This window comes from Mauremys mutica, chromosome 10 (assembly GCF_020497125.1).
Source record: "Mauremys mutica isolate MM-2020 ecotype Southern chromosome 10, ASM2049712v1, whole genome shotgun sequence".
Lineage (NCBI taxonomy): Eukaryota > Metazoa > Chordata > Testudines > Geoemydidae > Mauremys > Mauremys mutica.
Window position 1 is genome coordinate 54,524,125 of NC_059081.1, and position 19,959 is coordinate 54,544,083.

Here is a 19,959-nt window from a genome sequence, read left to right on the forward strand (position 1 = left end):
GGAAGGTCCTGGATAATATATTGTAATTCGGGGGGGGGAAGATTCGAACTCTGCAGCCAAGAGATGTGTCGCATGGTAATGCCGGCGGCTAGAGTCCGGGCTCCTGAATCAGCAGCATCCAAGGAGGCTTGCAACGATGTCCGAGCCACCTTTTTACCTTCCTCTACGAAGGCTGCAAATTCTTGGTGCGAGTCCTGAGGAAGCAGTTCTTTATACTTTTCCACCTCAGCCCATGTATCATGCCCGTAGCGGCTCAATAAGGCCTGCTGGTTAGCCACTCGTAGCTGTAGGGCCCCCGCAGAGTAGACCTTGCGGCCTAGCAAGTCCATTCTCCTTGCGTCCTTAGACTTAGGCGCTCGGGCTTGTTGACCGTGGCGCTCCCTGTCATTGACGGATTGGACCACTAACGACAAGGGTGGAGGGTGGACATACAAATACTCATATCCCTTGGAGGGAACCATATACTTGCGTTCCACCCCTTTGGCTGTGGGAGTAGCAGAGGCTGGTGTTTGCCAAAGGCTGTCAGCATTCGCTTGGATAGTCTTAATGAATGGCAGGGCCACCCTGGTTGGGGCGTCTGCCGACAAAATAGTGACCACCGGGTCGTCCACCTCCGACACCTCCTCTGCTTGGAGGTCCATGCGTAATGCCACCCGTCGCAGAAGATCTTGGTGTGCTCTCAAGTCAATCGGGGGGGGCCCCTGAGGACGAAGACCCCGCTACCGCTTCATCTGGGGAGGAGGAAGAAGATACCCCCGGGACGATGGTGTCCTGCCCAGCCTCTGGGTCCTGGGAAAGTTCCTGGTCGAGAGGCTCCTGAGCAGGCTGGAGGGGTGGTGGTACGTCCGTCTGAGTTTGCGGGCGGCTTATAGTAGCCTCTGGGATGCGCGCTTCTGATGATACTGCGCGGGTGGTAGGCAGAGGAGCACCTTGGGCCTGGTGGTAAGCCCAAGGAGTCCAAAAACCCCATTGACGAGGGTCTTGGTCTGTGTATTGGGCCTCTTGGAAGATTCCCGAGGGCACCTGAGGGTCCTGCTCGACCACTTAATAGCTGTCAGCCTGTGATGATGCCGACGCGTGCCTAGAGGGCCATGGAGGGGCGGAGAAGCCTTGCGCCGAGGTGCCGACTGATCGTGTTCCTCTGCGCTCCGGTGACCGGTGCCAGGAGACAGAGTAACCTCGAGAGTGAGAGTGAGTACGGGACCTACGACCGGCACGGTGCCGGGAGGTCAACCGTGACCTCCACTCTTGGTGACGAGAAGGGCTTCGAGAGGCACGGCGTCCGTATTGGCACCGAGATTTGGATCAGTGCCGCGAGTGACAAGTCGGAGAGCGGGAGAAAGACCGGTGCCGCGAGTCTGACCGGCACCGCGTGGCAGAGCGGTGCCAGGACTGCGAGCGGCGTTGCGATCGACGCTGAGAATGAGATCTGCGGCGGGACCGGGAACGCTCATGAGACCTGGATCGGGAGCGGTGCCGGTCCGACTCAGTGCCGGGAGGCGGTCTGAGCAGCGCCGGCTTGCCGATAGATCGGGGCACCCGCACCGTCGGCGCCGGGGGTGGAGGCGGTGCCGGGTCCGTTAGAGCAATGAGGTCCTTTGCCGCTGTGAAGGTCTCAGGAGTGGACGGCAATGTGAGCTCTACCACGGCTGGTGCCGGGGAGGACACGGGATCCGGACTCGACGGCCTCTGTGGGGCCGGAGTCAACGGTTCTGGCAGAGTTGCCGGTGCCGGAGCTGTCGGTGCCGCGGCAGGCTTCGGTGCCAGGCGGTCCGGTCGGGGCGCACTCTGCAGCCTCAAAGCGGGCGGTGCCGAGGAGGCAGTGGCCTTCGCTTTTTTCACCTTAGGCGAGAGAGAGCGTCTCGGGGTCGATTTCGGTGCTGATGGTGCTCTCTGTTTGGGCAGAGAAGAGTGGCCCTGTGCCGAGGAGGTAGTGCGAGAGTCTGAAGGCGGTGCCGAAGCCGGAGGGGTTAAGGCTGCCTCCATTAGGAGCTGTTTGAGTCTGATGTCTCTCTCCCTCTTGGTGCGCGGCTTGAAAGCCTTGCAAATTGGGCACTTAGAAGATAAGTGCGACTCTCCCAGGCACTTTAAACAGGAGCTATGTGGATCTCCTGTAAGCATAGGCCTGCGGCAGGCCGAGCACGGCTTGAAATCCGAGGAGCCGGACATACGCTCCGGTCCCGGGTGCGGGTGGGGCTAACCCCCGAACCCGCTAACTATCTAACACTAAACTGATTTTAAACTATCAAAACAAGAAAACCTAAGCTAAGATAAGAACTATGTACAAATTTTTACAGAGAAAAACTATGAGGAAGCTAGGGAAGCGGAGGTCAGACAAGCTGCACTCCGCTGTTCCAACGACCGACACGGGCGGTAAGAAGGAACTGAGGGTCGGGTGGGTCGGCTGAGGTATATATCCGGTGCCGTTATGGCGCCACGCTAGGGGGCGCTCAGCCAACCCACTGAGGTTGCTAGGGTAAAAATCTTCCGACGAACGTGCACGCGGCACGCGCACACCTAACTGGAATGGATATGAGCAAGCACTCAAAGAAGAACTTTTAAATGCAACAAATATACAGTGCTTTAAATGTAAAGAGTGGGGAAAATTAACATTTTGGTTAAAGTGTTCCTACCATAGCAGATAATGGTGGAAAAGCAAAGCATTTGTTAGGAAAAAAGTGTGCAAGAGTAGCTGATATCTGAATTAGTGTCCAATTTCTTTAAGCTTAGTTACTATTATCTTTAGAAGAGATAAACTTACCACATATCAGTAGCCGTGGTAATAGGATCATAGTTTAAGATTTCTGGAGCTGGGGGAAAAAAGTGATAATCTTGAATACACGATTAAAAATACGTAATATGCTATGTACTATCCAAATAACAGGTGTCATAGTCTGGATTTTTGGCAATTTTATACTAAACTACAAGACTATAGGACTAAACATGCAGTTTGTATAGTGAAGTTTCTATTACTATTATATTTAACTACAAGACTGAAGATGAAGGAAATAAATGGCACGTCTCTGAAGAGCACTAAAATCACTTATGGATTGGCAGTTGCTTACACACAGCAGGTTTAGAGTTGTAAGACTAGACAGGAAGCTTCTTTACAGCCACCTGACTCATTTACATTTAAACAGTTCAATTCTTTGCTGAACCAGAGAGATGGAGCAATTTTAAACACAAACATGTCAGTGCACTCCCACTATGATGCTACTTGCTAAATCAGTTTGTGACCTATCCTGTATCCACATTAGTGCTGTTCTAAACCAGTTCAGCTGCAATGCCTTCTAGGTGCCTATACCAAAGTCACTGGTACAGCTCCCAGACAAAGTACTCTACTGATACCAAAAAGGTCACAACAACATAGTGTGGGACAGCAGTAAGGAGACCTGATTGACACATATCGGCTTGTCCACAGCCACAATAGCATTGAATTGGTTTTTAGAACTGCTGAAAATCTAATCTACTTCAGCCAATTCTTAGAACACTTGTAAATTGGTTGAAACATATTTGTTGACACCAAGTACTCCAAAGAGTTAAACTGATTCTTTGAGTGATAATTTTTTTCTTTACATAAGTAAGATTTTAGGCTGAACATAAAAGGACTGGCCTACACAAGGAAGTTTCAGATATTCTAACCAGTTTTAAAACTGGTTTAGCAAAAGTGATTTTTAAAGTCAGTGGAGCCACAGCATAGAACGGGTTCCAAGCAGCCTTAACTGTTCACTACAGCTTCACTGAACCAATTTTAAAGACAGAATTTGAAGGAAGTTTCCTCAGAGAAGTAGCTCTTTAAAAAAATCTGGTTGTTTCCCCTCCACTTCCTCTCTAGAGGATAGTTGAATCTTACTGATCAGCTTCACTAGAATGTACACCTAACATAAAAAGTTGTCCATCTTTCTCCACCACAAGAATTCAATAGCAGATGCTTCCACCCATCTCATATTAAGATTTTTAAAAGATATAGTAAACTAGTAGTGCACTGTAGAATCAAATTAGAGCTAAACCCCAATTGACTGCATCTATAAATTACATTAATCTTGTTTTATTGTTTGCTCAGTTTAATGAAAATTTTGTATATTAGCATATATTTGCATTGGGCCACCTAGTCATTAGAGAGAATTAGCAAGGTTCTAACTATGTAATTTCTCAAAATTAAACACAATTTTAAAAAGCAAACAGTATAACTTTATATACCACTTCTGTTTTCAGTGCTCAAATATTTTTAACTTTTAAAAAGAAAACGATTAAGTCTCACCTGGTCTAAACACTACTTTAAAAAAAACCCAAAAAACCTCAAAATACAACATGCGGCCACCATTAGCAGACACAAGACACTAGGTAAAAGAGACTCAGGACATTGAGCTTATATAGCACTGTATATGTCTAGCTTTCAAATTCAGTGAACTACTGTTTTCATTTGCATACAGGAATTTTAAAAGGAAATAGCCCCTCCATACCTAGATATTCTGTAGTCCCTATGATTTGCCGCAGTTCACTAGCATTCTCGATCTTCCGAGACATACCAAAATCTACAATTTTTACATCACCAAGAGGATTGAAACTGCTCAGCAAGATGTTCTGGGGCTAAATGGAGAAAGATGAATATTTAGTCTTTAAGGCATAAATACGCAAATATGATTTAAATGGTAAACAGTGTATACCAAAGTGACATTTAGGTTATATTTAAGCATTCTGTGTTTGTTGCTAATACTGCCTTTTAAAAACAGAATCCACAAAAAGCATTTGTGATGCCCATCTGTAACATTCTCTGACCAAAACCAGACTCTGACATCTGCAGCTCTTATGCTGTTGCTAAAAAATACTAATGTGAAAGACTAATATTTTACGCAGATAGTACAATCCACTCCAAAGTCACACTGTCTGATGAGGAACAGGAGAATAATCATTTTCAAGAGAACACTGATATTGTGGCATGCTCAGAATCTCTCTGCAATTATAGCTGCATTTTTCCATGTTCTGTCAGATAATATGTATTGTAAAAGTTTCTTTCAGTTGCCAAGATAAAGCCATTAGAGAGTGAACACATGCTGTTGCCCTGTTAACCCAGCCTTGCAAAAGACTGTCTCAAATAGTAGCAAAAGGTATTAATTCTCCCCTTGCAGATTCCATTCACCTCAGTGACACATGAACTTCAGAGGCCTGACTGGGTCCATTTAAATACTAAGGTTAAGTACAATTAATTTAATATAAAAAGGGATATACAATGAAAAAAACCCTCTACATTACTGAAGAGTTCAGTTTTCACATTGATAAAATTGACAGTCTGGAAATACACCTCTATCTCGATATAACGCTGTCCTCGGGAGCCAAAAAAATCTTACCGAATTATAGGTGAAACTGGGTTATATCGAACTTGCTTTGATCCACCAGAATGCACAGCCCCGCCCCCCCGGAGCACTGCTTTACCGCGTTATATCCAAATTCGTGTTATATCGGGGTAGAGGTGTACAAGCGCTAGTTCCTACATCAGTGTTGACTTGATCAGGATACACAGCCTGTAAAAACCAGAGTCACCGAGACATTTATATCTGGGAGACTCTTGCCCAGGACCGCTTAAAATGGAGTGAAGTCCTACGTGAAGTCCTTGCTCGCCGACAAGCCGAAGAGGACAAGAGGTGCAGGAGGAAGGAGAGACTGGTCTCCAGTCATGGTCAACAGCTTCCTGCTGAGCCTGAAAACATCTGCCCTCATTGTAACAGAACTTGTGGTTCAAGGATTGGCCTTATTAGCCACCTGAGGACCCATAACTCCCATGGAAGATGATCATACTCAGTAACGAGTGATCGCCCATCATCATACAGTCTGTTTTTGTTTTTTATCACAGTGTATTAACTGGAACATAAAACAAGAAAATATTACATACAGTAAAATTAACCGGGCTATATTGAACGTAAGAACCTTGACTTTGCATAGGATACTATTATTATGTGCATTTCTAAGGTGCCTATATCTATTGTACATGCGCTAAGATGCAAGTAATTAATCACACCCTAATACACATCTTAAAACTGCAACAGTTATGCCAATGTACTTCCATCACATCTTCCAAACTGTTTTGAGGTAGCCATATTCCACACCTCTTTTTTGTACAGACTTGATTTTGGTGCTGACATATTGAACCAACCAGCAGAACAAAAAAAGGTAAGTTACTGGAATACCATGTGTAATTTTACCTTTAAATCAAGATGCACAATATTGTTTTCATGCAGACAGCAGAGTCCTTCAAGTATTTGTCGAATAAGTCTGATAATATCATTTTCTTCAATTCTCTCATCTAAGTCAGGGACACACAAATTAAAGATTTCACCTCCAGCAGCACTGAAACAAGAAGATAAATATACATAAGCCACATTAGATGTACTAAGCTTAATCTTTTTGACATAAATGTCAAATTTAAGAAGAGTATTAGAGTAGTAAAACTGCCCAAATGTCTTTACAATTCAAATTATTGCACATTTAAAGAGAGGCTGTTGAGAAAGTTAAAAATCCTAAAACTTTATGGTATTTTTAATGTATTCATCAGCCTGTTGATCTACAAAAAAAAAGTTATAAAAGGCAATGACAAAAAGGAATTTCATAGTAGGAAATGTGTGTTGAGATTTCCAAGTGGAAGGTGTGGCTAAATTCCTTGCACCGATCTGAAAATTTCAACCCAGGTTTCTAAAACCTTCACACCAAGTTGCAGGATGATCATCTTCAGTTCTCTTCCAGCCCTCCACAAAGGATTTACTTCACTGAAAGTCAAAACCAAGAGTCTCCTGAACAAGGCAAAAGCTTCAATTAAACCAGTTACTAATACTAATCCTAGCTGGAAATTAACAATAATATTGCTGGTTGAACTCCTTCAGGGGCAAAAACATTGCAGTCAATCATTCAAAATACATTCAAGAAGAGCCTCTAATGAAACAGAAGGAAATCTTGGTGGTAGAAGTAAGCGAAAAAACCACCACCCGTGTTGGGCTGTTGGTCCTGCTGAGAAAGAACTAGAGATAGAATTCTATCAGCAGGAAAAGGGGGAAAAAAGAAAAAAAAAAAAAAGGAAGAGTCACTAGGAAAGAAGTCTAATAATGCTGTGTACTGGTGTGAAATCTTATTCCTTGGTCAAGGTTGCTCAGGGTCAATGAACTAGCACCCTCGCTGAGAAACCCAGCAAATAAAGGTCTAGAAAAAAGGGAGTCAATGAAAAAATGACTGAAAACTGACAGCATAAGGCACCTCCAAAGCAGAGGATTTTTTAAAATAAAAAAAAAAATCAAGTGATTTTTCCAAAGCTATAGTGGGGATATCAGCAAGCAACATTCTAAGAAAGCTTATCTAAAAGGAAGATTCATAATCCTTGCCATGCCTTAAATCATTCGTCTAAAGCCAATGACTTCTAGCAAGAGCCCTTATGCCATGTGGTGCTCAAATATTCTCACTATGGATCACTTTAGAAGATCCTATCCAGACATCTAAAATCTGCAACTGTACAATGCCTGTGTGCTACCACCACCATGTAAAAATGCTTATGTATACTCCATGTATTTTTCTGGATTGCACACTATTTAAAAACCTGAGATTTTGTCAGATAACACGTTTATTTAGGTTTTGGCAAACCAGATCCATGCTTTCCCTGAAGCAACTATACCACTTTGTTCTATGAAAATAAAACCAACCACTGGGATAGCATAAAGGAAACAAAATGAAAATAAAGTTCAATAAATGTGATGCATGTAGTTTCTTGGTTACAGCATGCACTTTGTATGTGTCATTGTTTCCTTCTTCATGCATGTACAGCTTGAAATTAGCACTGAATCTCTCCTCCGTCCCCTCTGTTCTACTCTCTCTAATTTCAGATGATTAATTTAAAAAAAAAAAAAAAAAGATGGATTTGAGGATAAGCCTCTATAGCTGCCAGGTGCACTCTAAGTAAAATTAAGTAGCTCAAAAGAGAAAATTGAGGAAGATACAGGCACTTCTTATCTGCTGTTTGCTTGTATTATTAAATATAATATTAACAGATGTATATGAACGGTACACATTTTAGATAATATTGACTTCTGGTAGCCTCCTTCCTAGATTCAGAAGATCTTGTAGCACCTAGAGCAAAAACCTGAAGATTGGCATCTCATTGGCTGCCAAAAACCACGCTGCTAGGTGAAGAATTTGGCTCCACTTCCAAAACGAAAGGTCCAGGCACTCTGGAAAGAAGGATAGTGTATTAAACACTAAAATTGATGATTCCAAGCCAGGGTCTGGGGACAAGATGAGCTTCACCTTTCTGTTGACTCAAAAATATAAGGGAAGGCACATCAACACATGACTCCAGTCTAATACGAATGCTTCTGTCAAGACATCTGGACCCTGTTAGCACTTGAGCAGCAGAGAAGAGATGTGGTGTTGTCCCTGAAGGATAAAAGATCCACTCTGGATGTCTCATTTTCTAAATATGATGTTCATGAATGAAGTTACTCCTTCACTTGTGCACCATTTGCAAAAGATGCCTTCTCTTTGGGTGCAAAGTGGAGGAACCTGCCAACAGATCTCCAACACAGATGACAAGACTAATGACCCTGCTGCATGGTTGTTGAGGAAACGTTCAAATCCCTGTTACAGCACTCTGTAAAGGTTGCCTAAGAATCAGCATCCCCTTCTCTCTCTATTTGGAGTGGAGAGGGGAGAAGGTAAAAACTACAGCTCAGTATATAGTCCCATGTAACCTCAATATTCAGGTCTTCTAAAGACTTTTCCAAGATCCTCCAAAATAAAACCAAGGACCCTCAGGGTATGTCTACACTGCAATTAAACACCTGCGTCAGCTGACTTGGGCTCGCAGGGCTCAGGCTGCAGGGCTACAAAACTGCGGTGTAGATATCCAGACTTGCACGGGAGTCTGGGCACTAGGACCGTATGAGGAGGACAGGTCCCGGAACCTGGGCTCCAGTCTGAGCCCACACATTGCAGTTTTATATCCTCACAGCCCAACTCAGATGATACAGGCCAGCTATGGGTGTTTACAGTGTAAACAGGGTATAGGCACACTCAGAGTATGTTTATACTGCAATTAATGTAAGCCCAGGGGTAGAGGAATTTTAGTTAGTAGAACCTAGGGTTCAAGTGTCTATACTCAATTGTAATCCCAGGTTAGGAATTGTTGAAATCTGGGTCCCAACCTGGGACTACTTTCTACACAGCATTATGCAGGCCAAAGTCCAACCACCCATATCTACACTCCTGGGGAGATTCTACGTGCATGTAGAAAATGCCCCATCTCCCCCCACGGAATTCCTGTGCTTCCCTGCAGAAAACAGCAGGGGAAGCAAAGGGAAGCCGTGCGGGGATGGGAGGTGGTGGTGGTAAGGGGGGGAAAATGACCCTGCGGCGCAGTTTTTTGGGAGGCTTGCTCCCCTAAACAGAGGTGAGGCATGGTGGGCACACAGGGTTACATGCCACTGCCCTCCCCCCATTTCTGCAAGCACTGAGTTGCACAGCTGAAGCAGGTTGTGTCTCCGCTGACTCTGCAACTGAATGCTACCTCCTGGATCCTAATGCCAGTTGTGCTCCCCTTCTGTGTGCTGGAAGCTTTCCTGTTTTCTGTGCAACAGGGAGTGCCTGTGGTGGAGCTGGGTAAGGGTGGGGGAAAATGAAGGAAGCGGGGTGAGGGGAAGAAGTAGTGGGGAAGGAAGACAGGTGGAATAGGGCAGAAATAGAGGAATGTGAGAGTGAGGGGAGGGGGATGGAAAAGAAAAGGGGATAGTGGAATCATGGGGGAAAGCAGGAGCCTGGCATGCAGTGCCCACTTAGCAGCAGATGGGAGTCCCCTGTTAAGCAGGCCCATCAAACCCTCACCCTTACAAGCCTTACCCCTACACCTGGACCCCTCCGATAAGCCCGACACCCAGAACCCCACCCCACTGAGCTCCAACCAGCTGCACATGGACCGCCACCCCATCAAGCCTCACTCCCCCAGGACCGGACCCTCCCACTGAGCCCCTCCACACCCAGAAACCCCCCACCAAGCCTCATCTCCCCACACCCAGACCCCCACCCCGCTGAGCCCAACCACTTTCACCAGGATCCCCTGCAGAATCCCCCCAACGAGCCCCTGTGCATCCAGATCTCCCACTGAGCCACCTGCACTCAGACTGCCCTACAGAGAAACCTTTCACCCCACACCTGGATCCCGCCACACTTGGATCCTGCTGGGCTGAGCCTGCCCACCCACACCTGGTGTGCCTGGCGCAGAGGGGCAGGGCCCCAGGGTGTTTCTGGGGCAGACCCAGCCCTTACATTGCGTCAGGGTCAGGTGCAGCCCCACTACTGATTCCCTGTACCGGGGAGGAGGGGGCATCAGGATGATCTCCCATTTCAATGCAGCCAGCGGCCTGTGCCCCTCACTGCCATGCTGGAGCCACATTAATTTATTGATCAATAAAATTTGCAGAATTTTACAATATTGTGCACATATTTTTAATTTTTTGGCACAGAATTCCCTCAGGAGTACATATCTCAGACTATCTAGCTTCCCCATCCCAAAATGTGTCTACTCTAGCTCTGTTTGTGGCACAGTGTGGGAAAATTTGATTGTCCAGAGGACAAAGACAGTTGTCCCATGGGATTGTGGAATACGTTTGGCAGAATCTGAGAGTACATGTCCAGTGGCACTGCATCAACAGTGCAAACCAATGGGGCTTGAATCGTGGGTCCTGCTTGACTCAGGCTTGGACCCTCCATTCTCATGGGATCCTGGGACTCTGGGTCCAAGCACTAAGTTAGCACAATGTGTGTGTAGACAGAAGGCTCAAATCTGAGTTTGAGCCCTGGGTTTACCCTATGTCTAATCTCACCAAACAGAAACTAGAAAACTTAAGAACAGTCTGCCATAAAACAGTATGACTTCTTTGTTTTGCAGTTTGTCTGTGAAAGAACTGTCAGAGTTAAATGAATGAATGGACATGTACTTAACAAGATACAATTTAGATCTACACTAAAGACTTCACAATTAAAAAGTGTAAGCAGCTCATCACCTCAAAAATATAAGAAATAATCAGGTAAAATCCTGAAATTATTTAAAAAAAAAAAATGAACTAAAGGCTGCTGAACACTTCTATAAAACAGCCAGTTAAGATTAACTCTTCTTACCAGGAGTACCTTGTTGCAGCTCATTAGTGATACATGTAAAACAAACAGTTGTTGAGCTGAAATATAAGCATAAAGATAAAAAGCTAGGGAAAGCAGAAAGTCCAAAATTTGTCAGGACTTTGTCCCTACTTCCAGTCTGACTGATTAAGCTACTTGAGCCATCAAGATGTATTGGGAAACAGTCCGATAGAAAAGGCACTTGCCTTTGACATCCAGCAGCACAGTTTCATACAAATTTTAGAACCTACATTAAATGAGTTTGGCGGTCTTGACACACTGCACCTTGGAAAAACATTAAGAATCATTGAAGCTACTAAAAATAAAAAACTTCATTTGCTCAGAGAAACTTAATCTAGTTGGTAGCATTTATTTCACACCCTGGACACTACTGTTCCTATAAAAGTGTGTTTTACAGACAGGTGGCAAGAACTGATAATTTTGATATCTGAAATTTGTCATCGACATCAGCCACCATTTTCAGACATGGGTACCTAAAATAAATGGCCTGATTTTCAGAGGTCCTGAGCAACCAGAGTGTTTGTAATGGGAGTGGATGTTCAGCACCTCTGAGAGCCAAGCCACTAAATACCAATTGCAGTCAATAGGGCACTGCAAGTGCCCAACACTTCTCAAAGTCAGGAACAAGGTGTAAAGAGGGTTACTAGCAAAAAAGCATGCATTGAGTATGCTAGTGAAACCAGACCTCTTACATGGGATCAGTGTACATTTTCTCTTGGTCGCCTGACATTAGAAAGACTGTTCTAAGAAAATGATTATTAAAAAAAAAAAAAATCTACTTGCACAAACGCCAGTTGAATTTGATCTAATATGATTATACAGAAGATTTTACAAAACCTGATTACCAACAGAAATACCTGTTTTGTGTATTTTAAATTGACTGGGGTATTTTTAAACAAAAAAACATTGCCGCTACAGTGTTTGCAACATTATGAGTGCATGAAAACCTGAAAATAATATTGATTAGAATCTGAGACAAAAGCGGAACTGACTAATTTTCAGCCAGGAACTGACAACAAAAAGGATCTACTTCTCTTAGCTAGATAGGATGTGGCCAAAACACAGCAAAATCTAATAAAGGCAAGCAGCATAGGAGGATGAGGAGGGGAGGATGAGTCATATTTAAAACTTTTGGTTTCAGAGGTCTGTTCTTTTTAATATAGGTAAGGAATTTTGTCATCCCCCCAATTACAGGACACTTAATCTGAATATCTATATTCAGCAATAAGTGAACAGTCATTAAAAAGTTTCAACATTAGGGTCTCTCCACAATTTTGTCTTAAAGATGTCTGTCACAATATAAACATACAATGTTTCCCCATTAACTTGAAGAATTATGAAGAAAAATGTATCTATGCGCAAAAAAAAAAAAAGGCGGGGTGGGGGAACGGGACGACACACACACACGACTCATTCCTTCTCCAAATTGATCCTCTGAAAGGGATTTATCTTCAAAACCTACTTGGGTTAATTTAAACATTATATATTAAGCACCAGTGATTTTTTTTCCCCTTTAGAAAAAAAAAAGCCAGAATAAAAGATGCAAAAGTAAAGGTCCCAACTCCAGTGTTATCACAATCGTTTTCTACTCTTGTTTTTCTTAGTGAAATATGTAACTAGCGCTGTTTGTGTCCCAACATGTATACCATAAAACACAGAAGTTACATAATGCAACCACGTTAATTCTGTCACTCGTCTTAATTTTTGCATTTCCTGAACACAGTTTTAAGTGTGCACGTTCATTAATTATATTCATTTATTTTTGAACTTTAAAGTATAGCACTAGTATATATAGTTCAATTTTCTTGATTTATGTCACTATAGCATTAAATTGTTTCTGCAATATTTATCTTGTATTAGTTATTCATAACTGATGATGAGAAATTGCTATTTACAAAACAAAAGCATGTAAATTAACTGATAATTTCAATACATCTTTTGACATGAATATAAATCATACATGGAAAATTCTAGGACACAAGGGAGCATAAAAAGGCAATATTAACTACCCGTATATACTCGTTCATTAGCCCGTTCATTTATAAGCCAACCCTCAAATATGGATAGTAAAAATAGCAAAAACTGTATAACCCTTTCATAAACGGACCCTATATTTCAGGCGTTGGAAAACTTTGGCTCCCTGCCCGTCATGGTAAGCCGCTGGCAGGTTGGGACGTTTTGTTTACTTGGAGCATCTGCAGACAGGACGTGGCGCGCCACGTCCTGCAGCTCCCATTGGCTGGGAACTGTGAACCGTGGCCACAGGGAGCAGAGGGCTCCATGCCTGCAGATACTCCAGCTAAGCAAAACAACAATGTATTAGATATTCAATTCAATGATTCCATTGAGTTTAAAATCATCAAATTTTGGTGTAGACCCATTTATAGGCAGACCCCTGCTCTTTGATGTATCACTTTTTTACCAAAAATATTTGGCTTATGTACGAGTATGTACGGTACACTGTATATACACTTATATGTTGTTCTCCTGATTACTTTCGGTCAACTGATACAAACAATGAATGTTAACAAATCTATTATACAATAGTGAAGTTGATGTAATGCATACTTACTATTCCAACACTAAGATGATTTCATTTGTCATTTCATAGACTTCATGGAGATTAACGACACGAGGACTAGACTTTGTTAATTCAAGCACAGCAATTTCATGTAAAATTTCTGCTTTGCAGTCCTGTCCTCTTCTCCTCTTCTTTAGGAATTTAGCTGCATATTCTTGGCCTGTGGATTTAGCTATACATTTTCTAACCACAGCACATCTTCCTCTGCAAAGAGAATGGAAAAGATTAAGATTTCTTTAGTGAAAATTATGACAATTACACAGAAGCTTAGATATGGGCACTTCACAAATACTTAAGATAAATAGTTGTTTTCAGTGTTGCTGTAGCTGTGTTGGTCCCAGGATACAAGAGCAACAAGGTAGGTGAGCGAATGTATTATTGACCCAATTTCTGCTGGTGAAAGAGACAAGCTATCAAGCTCCAAAGACTACTTTTTTGGGTCCTGAAGATAAATAAGTTAATATTTTTCTAGTACATTAGTCTCCAAAGAGAATTACGTGTTCAAAAAAAGTAGTTAGGCAGCACCTATATAGCATGGTTTCACTGTGAGCTACAAAACCAAATGGCAGGTTCTTTCAGGCATCTTGGAAACTATAACTGCATTTCTTCAATGTTTATGGATTAAAACATTCTCAGACATGAACCCATGGTAATACAATATTTAACCAAAAATGAAGGTTCATATGCAGTCAGGTTGCAGTAATGAACTAAAATTAGTTATTTTTCCACATAAGCAACTGTTGTTACTACAGGGATGTTATGCAATCATGAACAAAAAGGGAGGTAGTCCACAGAAGAATCTCTTCCACAGGTTGGACCACATCTCAATAGTTTGAGAACCCTGGCTAGTGTACTCTTTCTTTCAATAAATCAACGCCATCATTTCAGCAAACATTGGATATACTAATATTATAGTAAGATTAGAAATCACTTCCATCTATTAAGGGGCTTACAATGTCTAGTTCAAGTTAGCTAAAAAAAATTAAATGTGCACATAAACACATTTTGCATATGTAGGGCATTTGATGCCAAGATCTCAAAGTGCTGCACACACACATTTAAGATTCACTCCCACTCCTGTGACACGACTTAATAGTTATAAAAGTTTCTCTATTTGTCATGTTTATTTTTAGACAAATTTATTTCTAATTTAGGATTAAGTAATTTGTGGGAATTACAGATAGCCTCCATTCAATTATATTAAGGTTTCACTAAAAGTGTGCCTTATTGGGAAGAAACTCTCATTAAGTGTAAGATTTTCAAGGCCCATAAATTCCCTCCATAAACAATTCTCAAGTTTGCAAACAAAAGCTTCAGCTTTTGTGCATTTTTATAAAAATCAATTCTTACATGTTTTGTTTATTTTAAAAACAAACTAGAAAGCTGAGTTACAATATGAACTTTTAGATGGCTAAACTCAGGCATGGAAAAGCAAGAGACTTGCCCAGGTTTGTGCAGCAAGTCAATGATAAAACCAGAAATACAATCCAGTAATCTTGTCACTCAGTCCTATTTTTTAGTTGCTAGACATCATTCCTCTTCTTGAATATAGTACAAAGACAAAGCATTCTGTTTCATTTCCTTGACAACTGTTAAGTATAGAAGCAAAAATATGTTTTGGTAAAGACAAGTTTTTAGAAGAAAGCCACATACTGTTTCTAAAAACCAAGCTGACCTTTTAGAAAATTAGAAAAAAAAATGTACTCCCTAAGCCAAGTTATAAACTCCTGAAAAAGCAAGGTTTATGATCATGAGGACATTTCCAACAGAGCCTAGTTTCACAATTATGAATTTTCATAATTAGACAAAAATAGCATGGACTTTTAAGAACTGAGACATAATGAAATAAAATTAAACATTTCAAATGGTGTAAATATGAAGAACTTTTCTAGAGTTTTACATACAAAGTTTTACATACTGTATATTTTCAGAGTTCATATACATCACTGAGTGTGCAGATGATGCCTTGCCACATGCAAATTCTATCACCTATTCACACATGCTAGAAAAGGTCATGTGCAACTCTGGATTCTGGGTTGAGGCCCCTGTTGACGTCTGAATCAACTTCAGTACACAAAAAATATACCCATGTTGCTTATCAAAACAGTTTCCATTTGCAGGTAATATTAAATACACCTTCCAATTAGTATAAAATCTGATGAATTAAGAAATGGGATAAAATTCCACAAGTTTCTAGTATTTATTGTTAAAAATATTGACTAAATACTCCCTCACTATTTTGCAACAGACCAGATAGTGAAATAACTAAGAACAAAATATTGCTTTAAAAAAACCAAAACCACATACAAAGTGCAGAAACAGATGGGGAGCATATCAGGTAAAAGTCAACAAATGAATTAGTTAAAAGAAACAGGTAGAAGAATGTTATTAACCTGAGATGCACACCCTCTTATGCCAGATAATTTGAAATGGCTAACTGCTTTCCCAGCTCTGAAAATGCTTTGCAATAATCTGTTTAATATGAATCAGGTGAATTCTATAACAAATAATAAAATTTGAAGATAAAATATATTTTGGTGGGTATTTGTCTTGCCCAACCAACCACAACATAAATTTTTTAAAAAGAGGAACAATTTAAGTTTCATGTAAACAGTCAGAGCTTTCCTGCTAATTTCCTGAACATCTTCCTTCCACTTAGAGTGAACACTAGTTTTGAAAAGTCAGTGATAGTATCTCATGAAGACAGGATATATGAATTATTACTAATAAAGGCATTGCAAATAAAAAGCAACACCACCACCAATTTAAACTTGTGCTAATTAAGAAAAAAAACTTAAGACGAGCTAAGACTGAAACAAAAAGAACATAAGAATGGCCGTACTGGGTCAGACCAAAGGTCCATATAGCCTAGTATCTTGTCTACCGACAGTGGCCAATGCCAGGTGCCCCAGAGGGAGTGAACCCAACATGCAATGATCAAGTGATCTCTCTCCTGCCATCCATCTCCACCCTCTGACAAACAGAGGCTAGGGACACCCTTCCTTACCCATCCTGGCTAATAGCCATTAATGGACTTCACCTCCATGAATTTATGCAGTTCTCTTACAAACGCTGTTATAGTCTGAGCCCTCGCAACCTCCTCAGGCAAGGAGTTCCACAAGTTGACTGTGCGCTGTATGAAGAAGAACTTCCTTTTGTTTTAAACCTGCTGCCCATTAATTTCATTTGGTGGCCCCTAGTTCTTGTCTTATGGGGACAAGTAAATAACTTTTCCTTATTTACTTTCTCTACATCACTCATGATTTTATATACCTCTATCATATCCCCCCTTAGTCTACTCTTTTCCAAGCTGAAAAGTCTTTAATCTCTCCTCATACAGGACCCCGTTCCAAACCCCTAATCATTTTAGTTGCCCTTCTCTGAACCTTTTCTAATGCCAGTATATCTTTTTTGAGATGAGGAGACCACATCTGTACGCAGTATTCAAGATGTGAGTGTACCATCGATTTATACAACGGCAATAATATATTCTCCGTCTTATTTTCTATCCCCTCTTTAATGATTTCTAACATCCTGTTTGCTTTTTTGACTGCCGCTGCACACTGCATGGATGTCTTCAGAGAACTATCCACGAAGACTCCAAGATCTTTTTCCTGATTCGTTGTACCTAAATTAGCCCCATCATATTTTATGTATAGTTGGGGATATTTCTTCCAATGTACATTACTTTACATTTATCCACATTAAATTTCATTTGCCATTTTGTTGCCCAATCACTTAGTTTTCTGAGATGTTTTTGAAGTTCTTCACAGTCTGCTTTGGTCTTAACTATCTTGAATAAATAAATATATCAGTAAGTTCAAGGAAAGATACTTTTTGATAAAAAAAGGAAATTCATTATATTTTAACAATGAAATACAAAAATGAATAGTTAAAATAATCCCTGGTAAACCACCACCATGCACACAGGGCATGCAGAAATACATTTAATGAAGTTTCATAATATCTACATCGGGGTCTCAAACATGCAGCCCGCAAAGTTATTTCCTGCAGCCTGATATAGACGCTGACTCCACTGGCAGCCAAGCTCCCCCCGCACACCACATCCCTGCTCCTCTGCCTACTTCCCAGCACTTCCCTCCGCCAAACAGCTGTTTGGCAGCGCTTAGGACTTTCCAGGAGGAAGGGGGAAGGAGCAGGGACACAGCACACTCAGGGGAGGAGGCGGAGAAGAGGCAGGGCTGGGGCAGGGATTTGGGGAAGGGGGTGGAATAGGGGCAGGGAGGGAGCGGAGACTTTGGGGAAAAGGGTTGGAAGGGAAGATGTTGTTAGCTGGATCAGAAAACATAGCCCACCTCTGGCCCTGCTGCTGCCAGCTCCCCTACACATGCTCTGGGGAGGAGGGCAGGCAGGGAGGCTCTCGGAGCTGCTATTTAAGGCAGTGTTTACAGTCACTCTCGCTCTGGGGGTGGGGATGTCTGCTGCGTGAATTTCAATGAGCCATTTCCACAGTTCTCTGAAGTTTACCCAAGTCAAACTGACCAAGCTTGACAAACAGCCTTGCTGCTCCTCGCACCAGACCAAGCCATTGAGCCTGCTCTTCCTGCATCCCCAATCCTCCCATCCAGCTATACCCCAACCCACACCAACCCTCGGCCGGCCCCTTCGCCACTCTTCAAATCTCCCTTCCCTCAAGGGAGGGCCAAACACACCCACCATTGAAATCCTCTCCATTGATCCCATGTGCAGTGTGAAACACTAGGGGAGAAGAGAGCCAGGAAAGCAGCAGCAGCCAGTCACTGGAAAAAGCCCTTGTCCTTTAACACTGGGAGGGAGGGAAGGGGAAGGCGAATCAGAGAGAAATATCGGGGTGGGGGGAGAGAACAAGGATCTTGGATCTTCCAGTTTACAAAAGCCAAGCCTGTTCCTCGCGCCTCCCACCCTCAACGCCTGGGTGGGAAAGAAATCCCCAATCCTCCTAGGGGACATGGACGCTTCAACACAGGTGTTGACTGCTGAGTAAATTCACTCAATAGAGGCCTACAACTCCCAGCATGCTCTACTCCACCTTGCACTGAGATGCTGCCTTAGAGACGGAGCAAGGCATGCTGTCAGTAGTTTGTTAAGTGTCAACGTAGTTTGTATGAATAATTACTTTTAAAAGTTCCTGCCATTATGTTGATGATCTTCTACACTAACAGTCTATCATCAGTGTTACTGACCACTTAAGGAATAGTTATAGGTGTTTATATTTTATTAAAACCCCAATTCGCATTAGAGTTTTAAAAAAGTTAATACATTGACTTTTAATAGCATCCTATATTACTCTTCATTTTTTTACTATACTTTTGTATGGTTGTATGAAAAGGTTTCAGTGATGTGGCCCTCAGGCCAATGTACTAGTCCTCATGTCACCCTCATGGTGATTTGAGTATGAGACCCCTGATCTACATGAATGTACTGTCACATTTGACATGTGAGGTAGGAACATTTTTCTAAAGACTTCCTGCTGAATATGCCATTTCTTCACTGTCCTCCATTTAACACCTTTGTCACATGCAATGAATAGTGCAGCCTTGTCCATCTCTCATCTCCCCACTCCAATCTGTCTAAAACATGACTGGGATCACACACTTCCTCTGCTCCAAGCACATCACCCCATCCTTAGAATCTCTTTATTGGCTATGTGGCCCTTATCATAACAAATTCAAGCACTTCCTCACCGACAAAACCGTACATTCTACATCTCCATTCTTAACTCCTCCTTTCATCTCCTTCCTACACTTGGCTTTGTGCCTCCTACCATGATGCTCCCAACCCCCAGAGCAGATCAAGCTGTCTTTCTTCAAGCAATCTATACACCAGCACTTCCCCCAAATGTGAGCAAAGACTAGCAGGGGGAGGATGGAGAAAGGGGGCAAACAGGCCTCTCGCTTTGTTCTCCAGATTTTCAGCTTGCATTTAAAAGAGTAAGTCTCTAGATAATGGGATTACAAAAAAAACCTTTGAAAATATGATCAGACTAACTGGTGAGCTATGTTTGTCTGAGATTCCAGTATTTCGCTAATTCACAGAATGTATGAAAGGAGAAGTAGTATCGTACAGTGAAGAGCTAGACAGTCTACGTCAAGTGATTGTCCATTTTGGGTAGCCCTTTAACACCACGAAATGGTAGGGCTGAAGGTGGGACTTAGCTTTCAAACGTTTAGGAAATGTTGTCTTTCACCCTTCCTTATAATTACTCCTCACAC

General features: G+C 42.2%; 1 protein-coding gene across 1 annotated transcript in view; it reads right to left on the reverse strand.

Moving 5' to 3' along the window:
• Window positions 1-19,959, reverse strand: part of STK17B (serine/threonine kinase 17b) — a 41,885-nt gene that overhangs the window by 13,614 nt on the left and 8,312 nt on the right. Inside the window, exons 3-6 of the mRNA XM_044978466.1 lie at window positions 13,739-13,951; window positions 6,201-6,345; window positions 4,464-4,590; window positions 2,762-2,810 (exon numbers count right to left, since the gene is read on the reverse strand). Of these exons, the coding sequence (XP_044834401.1) occupies window positions 2,762-2,810; window positions 4,464-4,590; window positions 6,201-6,345; window positions 13,739-13,951 (534 nt within the window). The remainder of the gene's footprint in view (window positions 1-2,761; window positions 2,811-4,463; window positions 4,591-6,200; window positions 6,346-13,738; window positions 13,952-19,959) is intronic.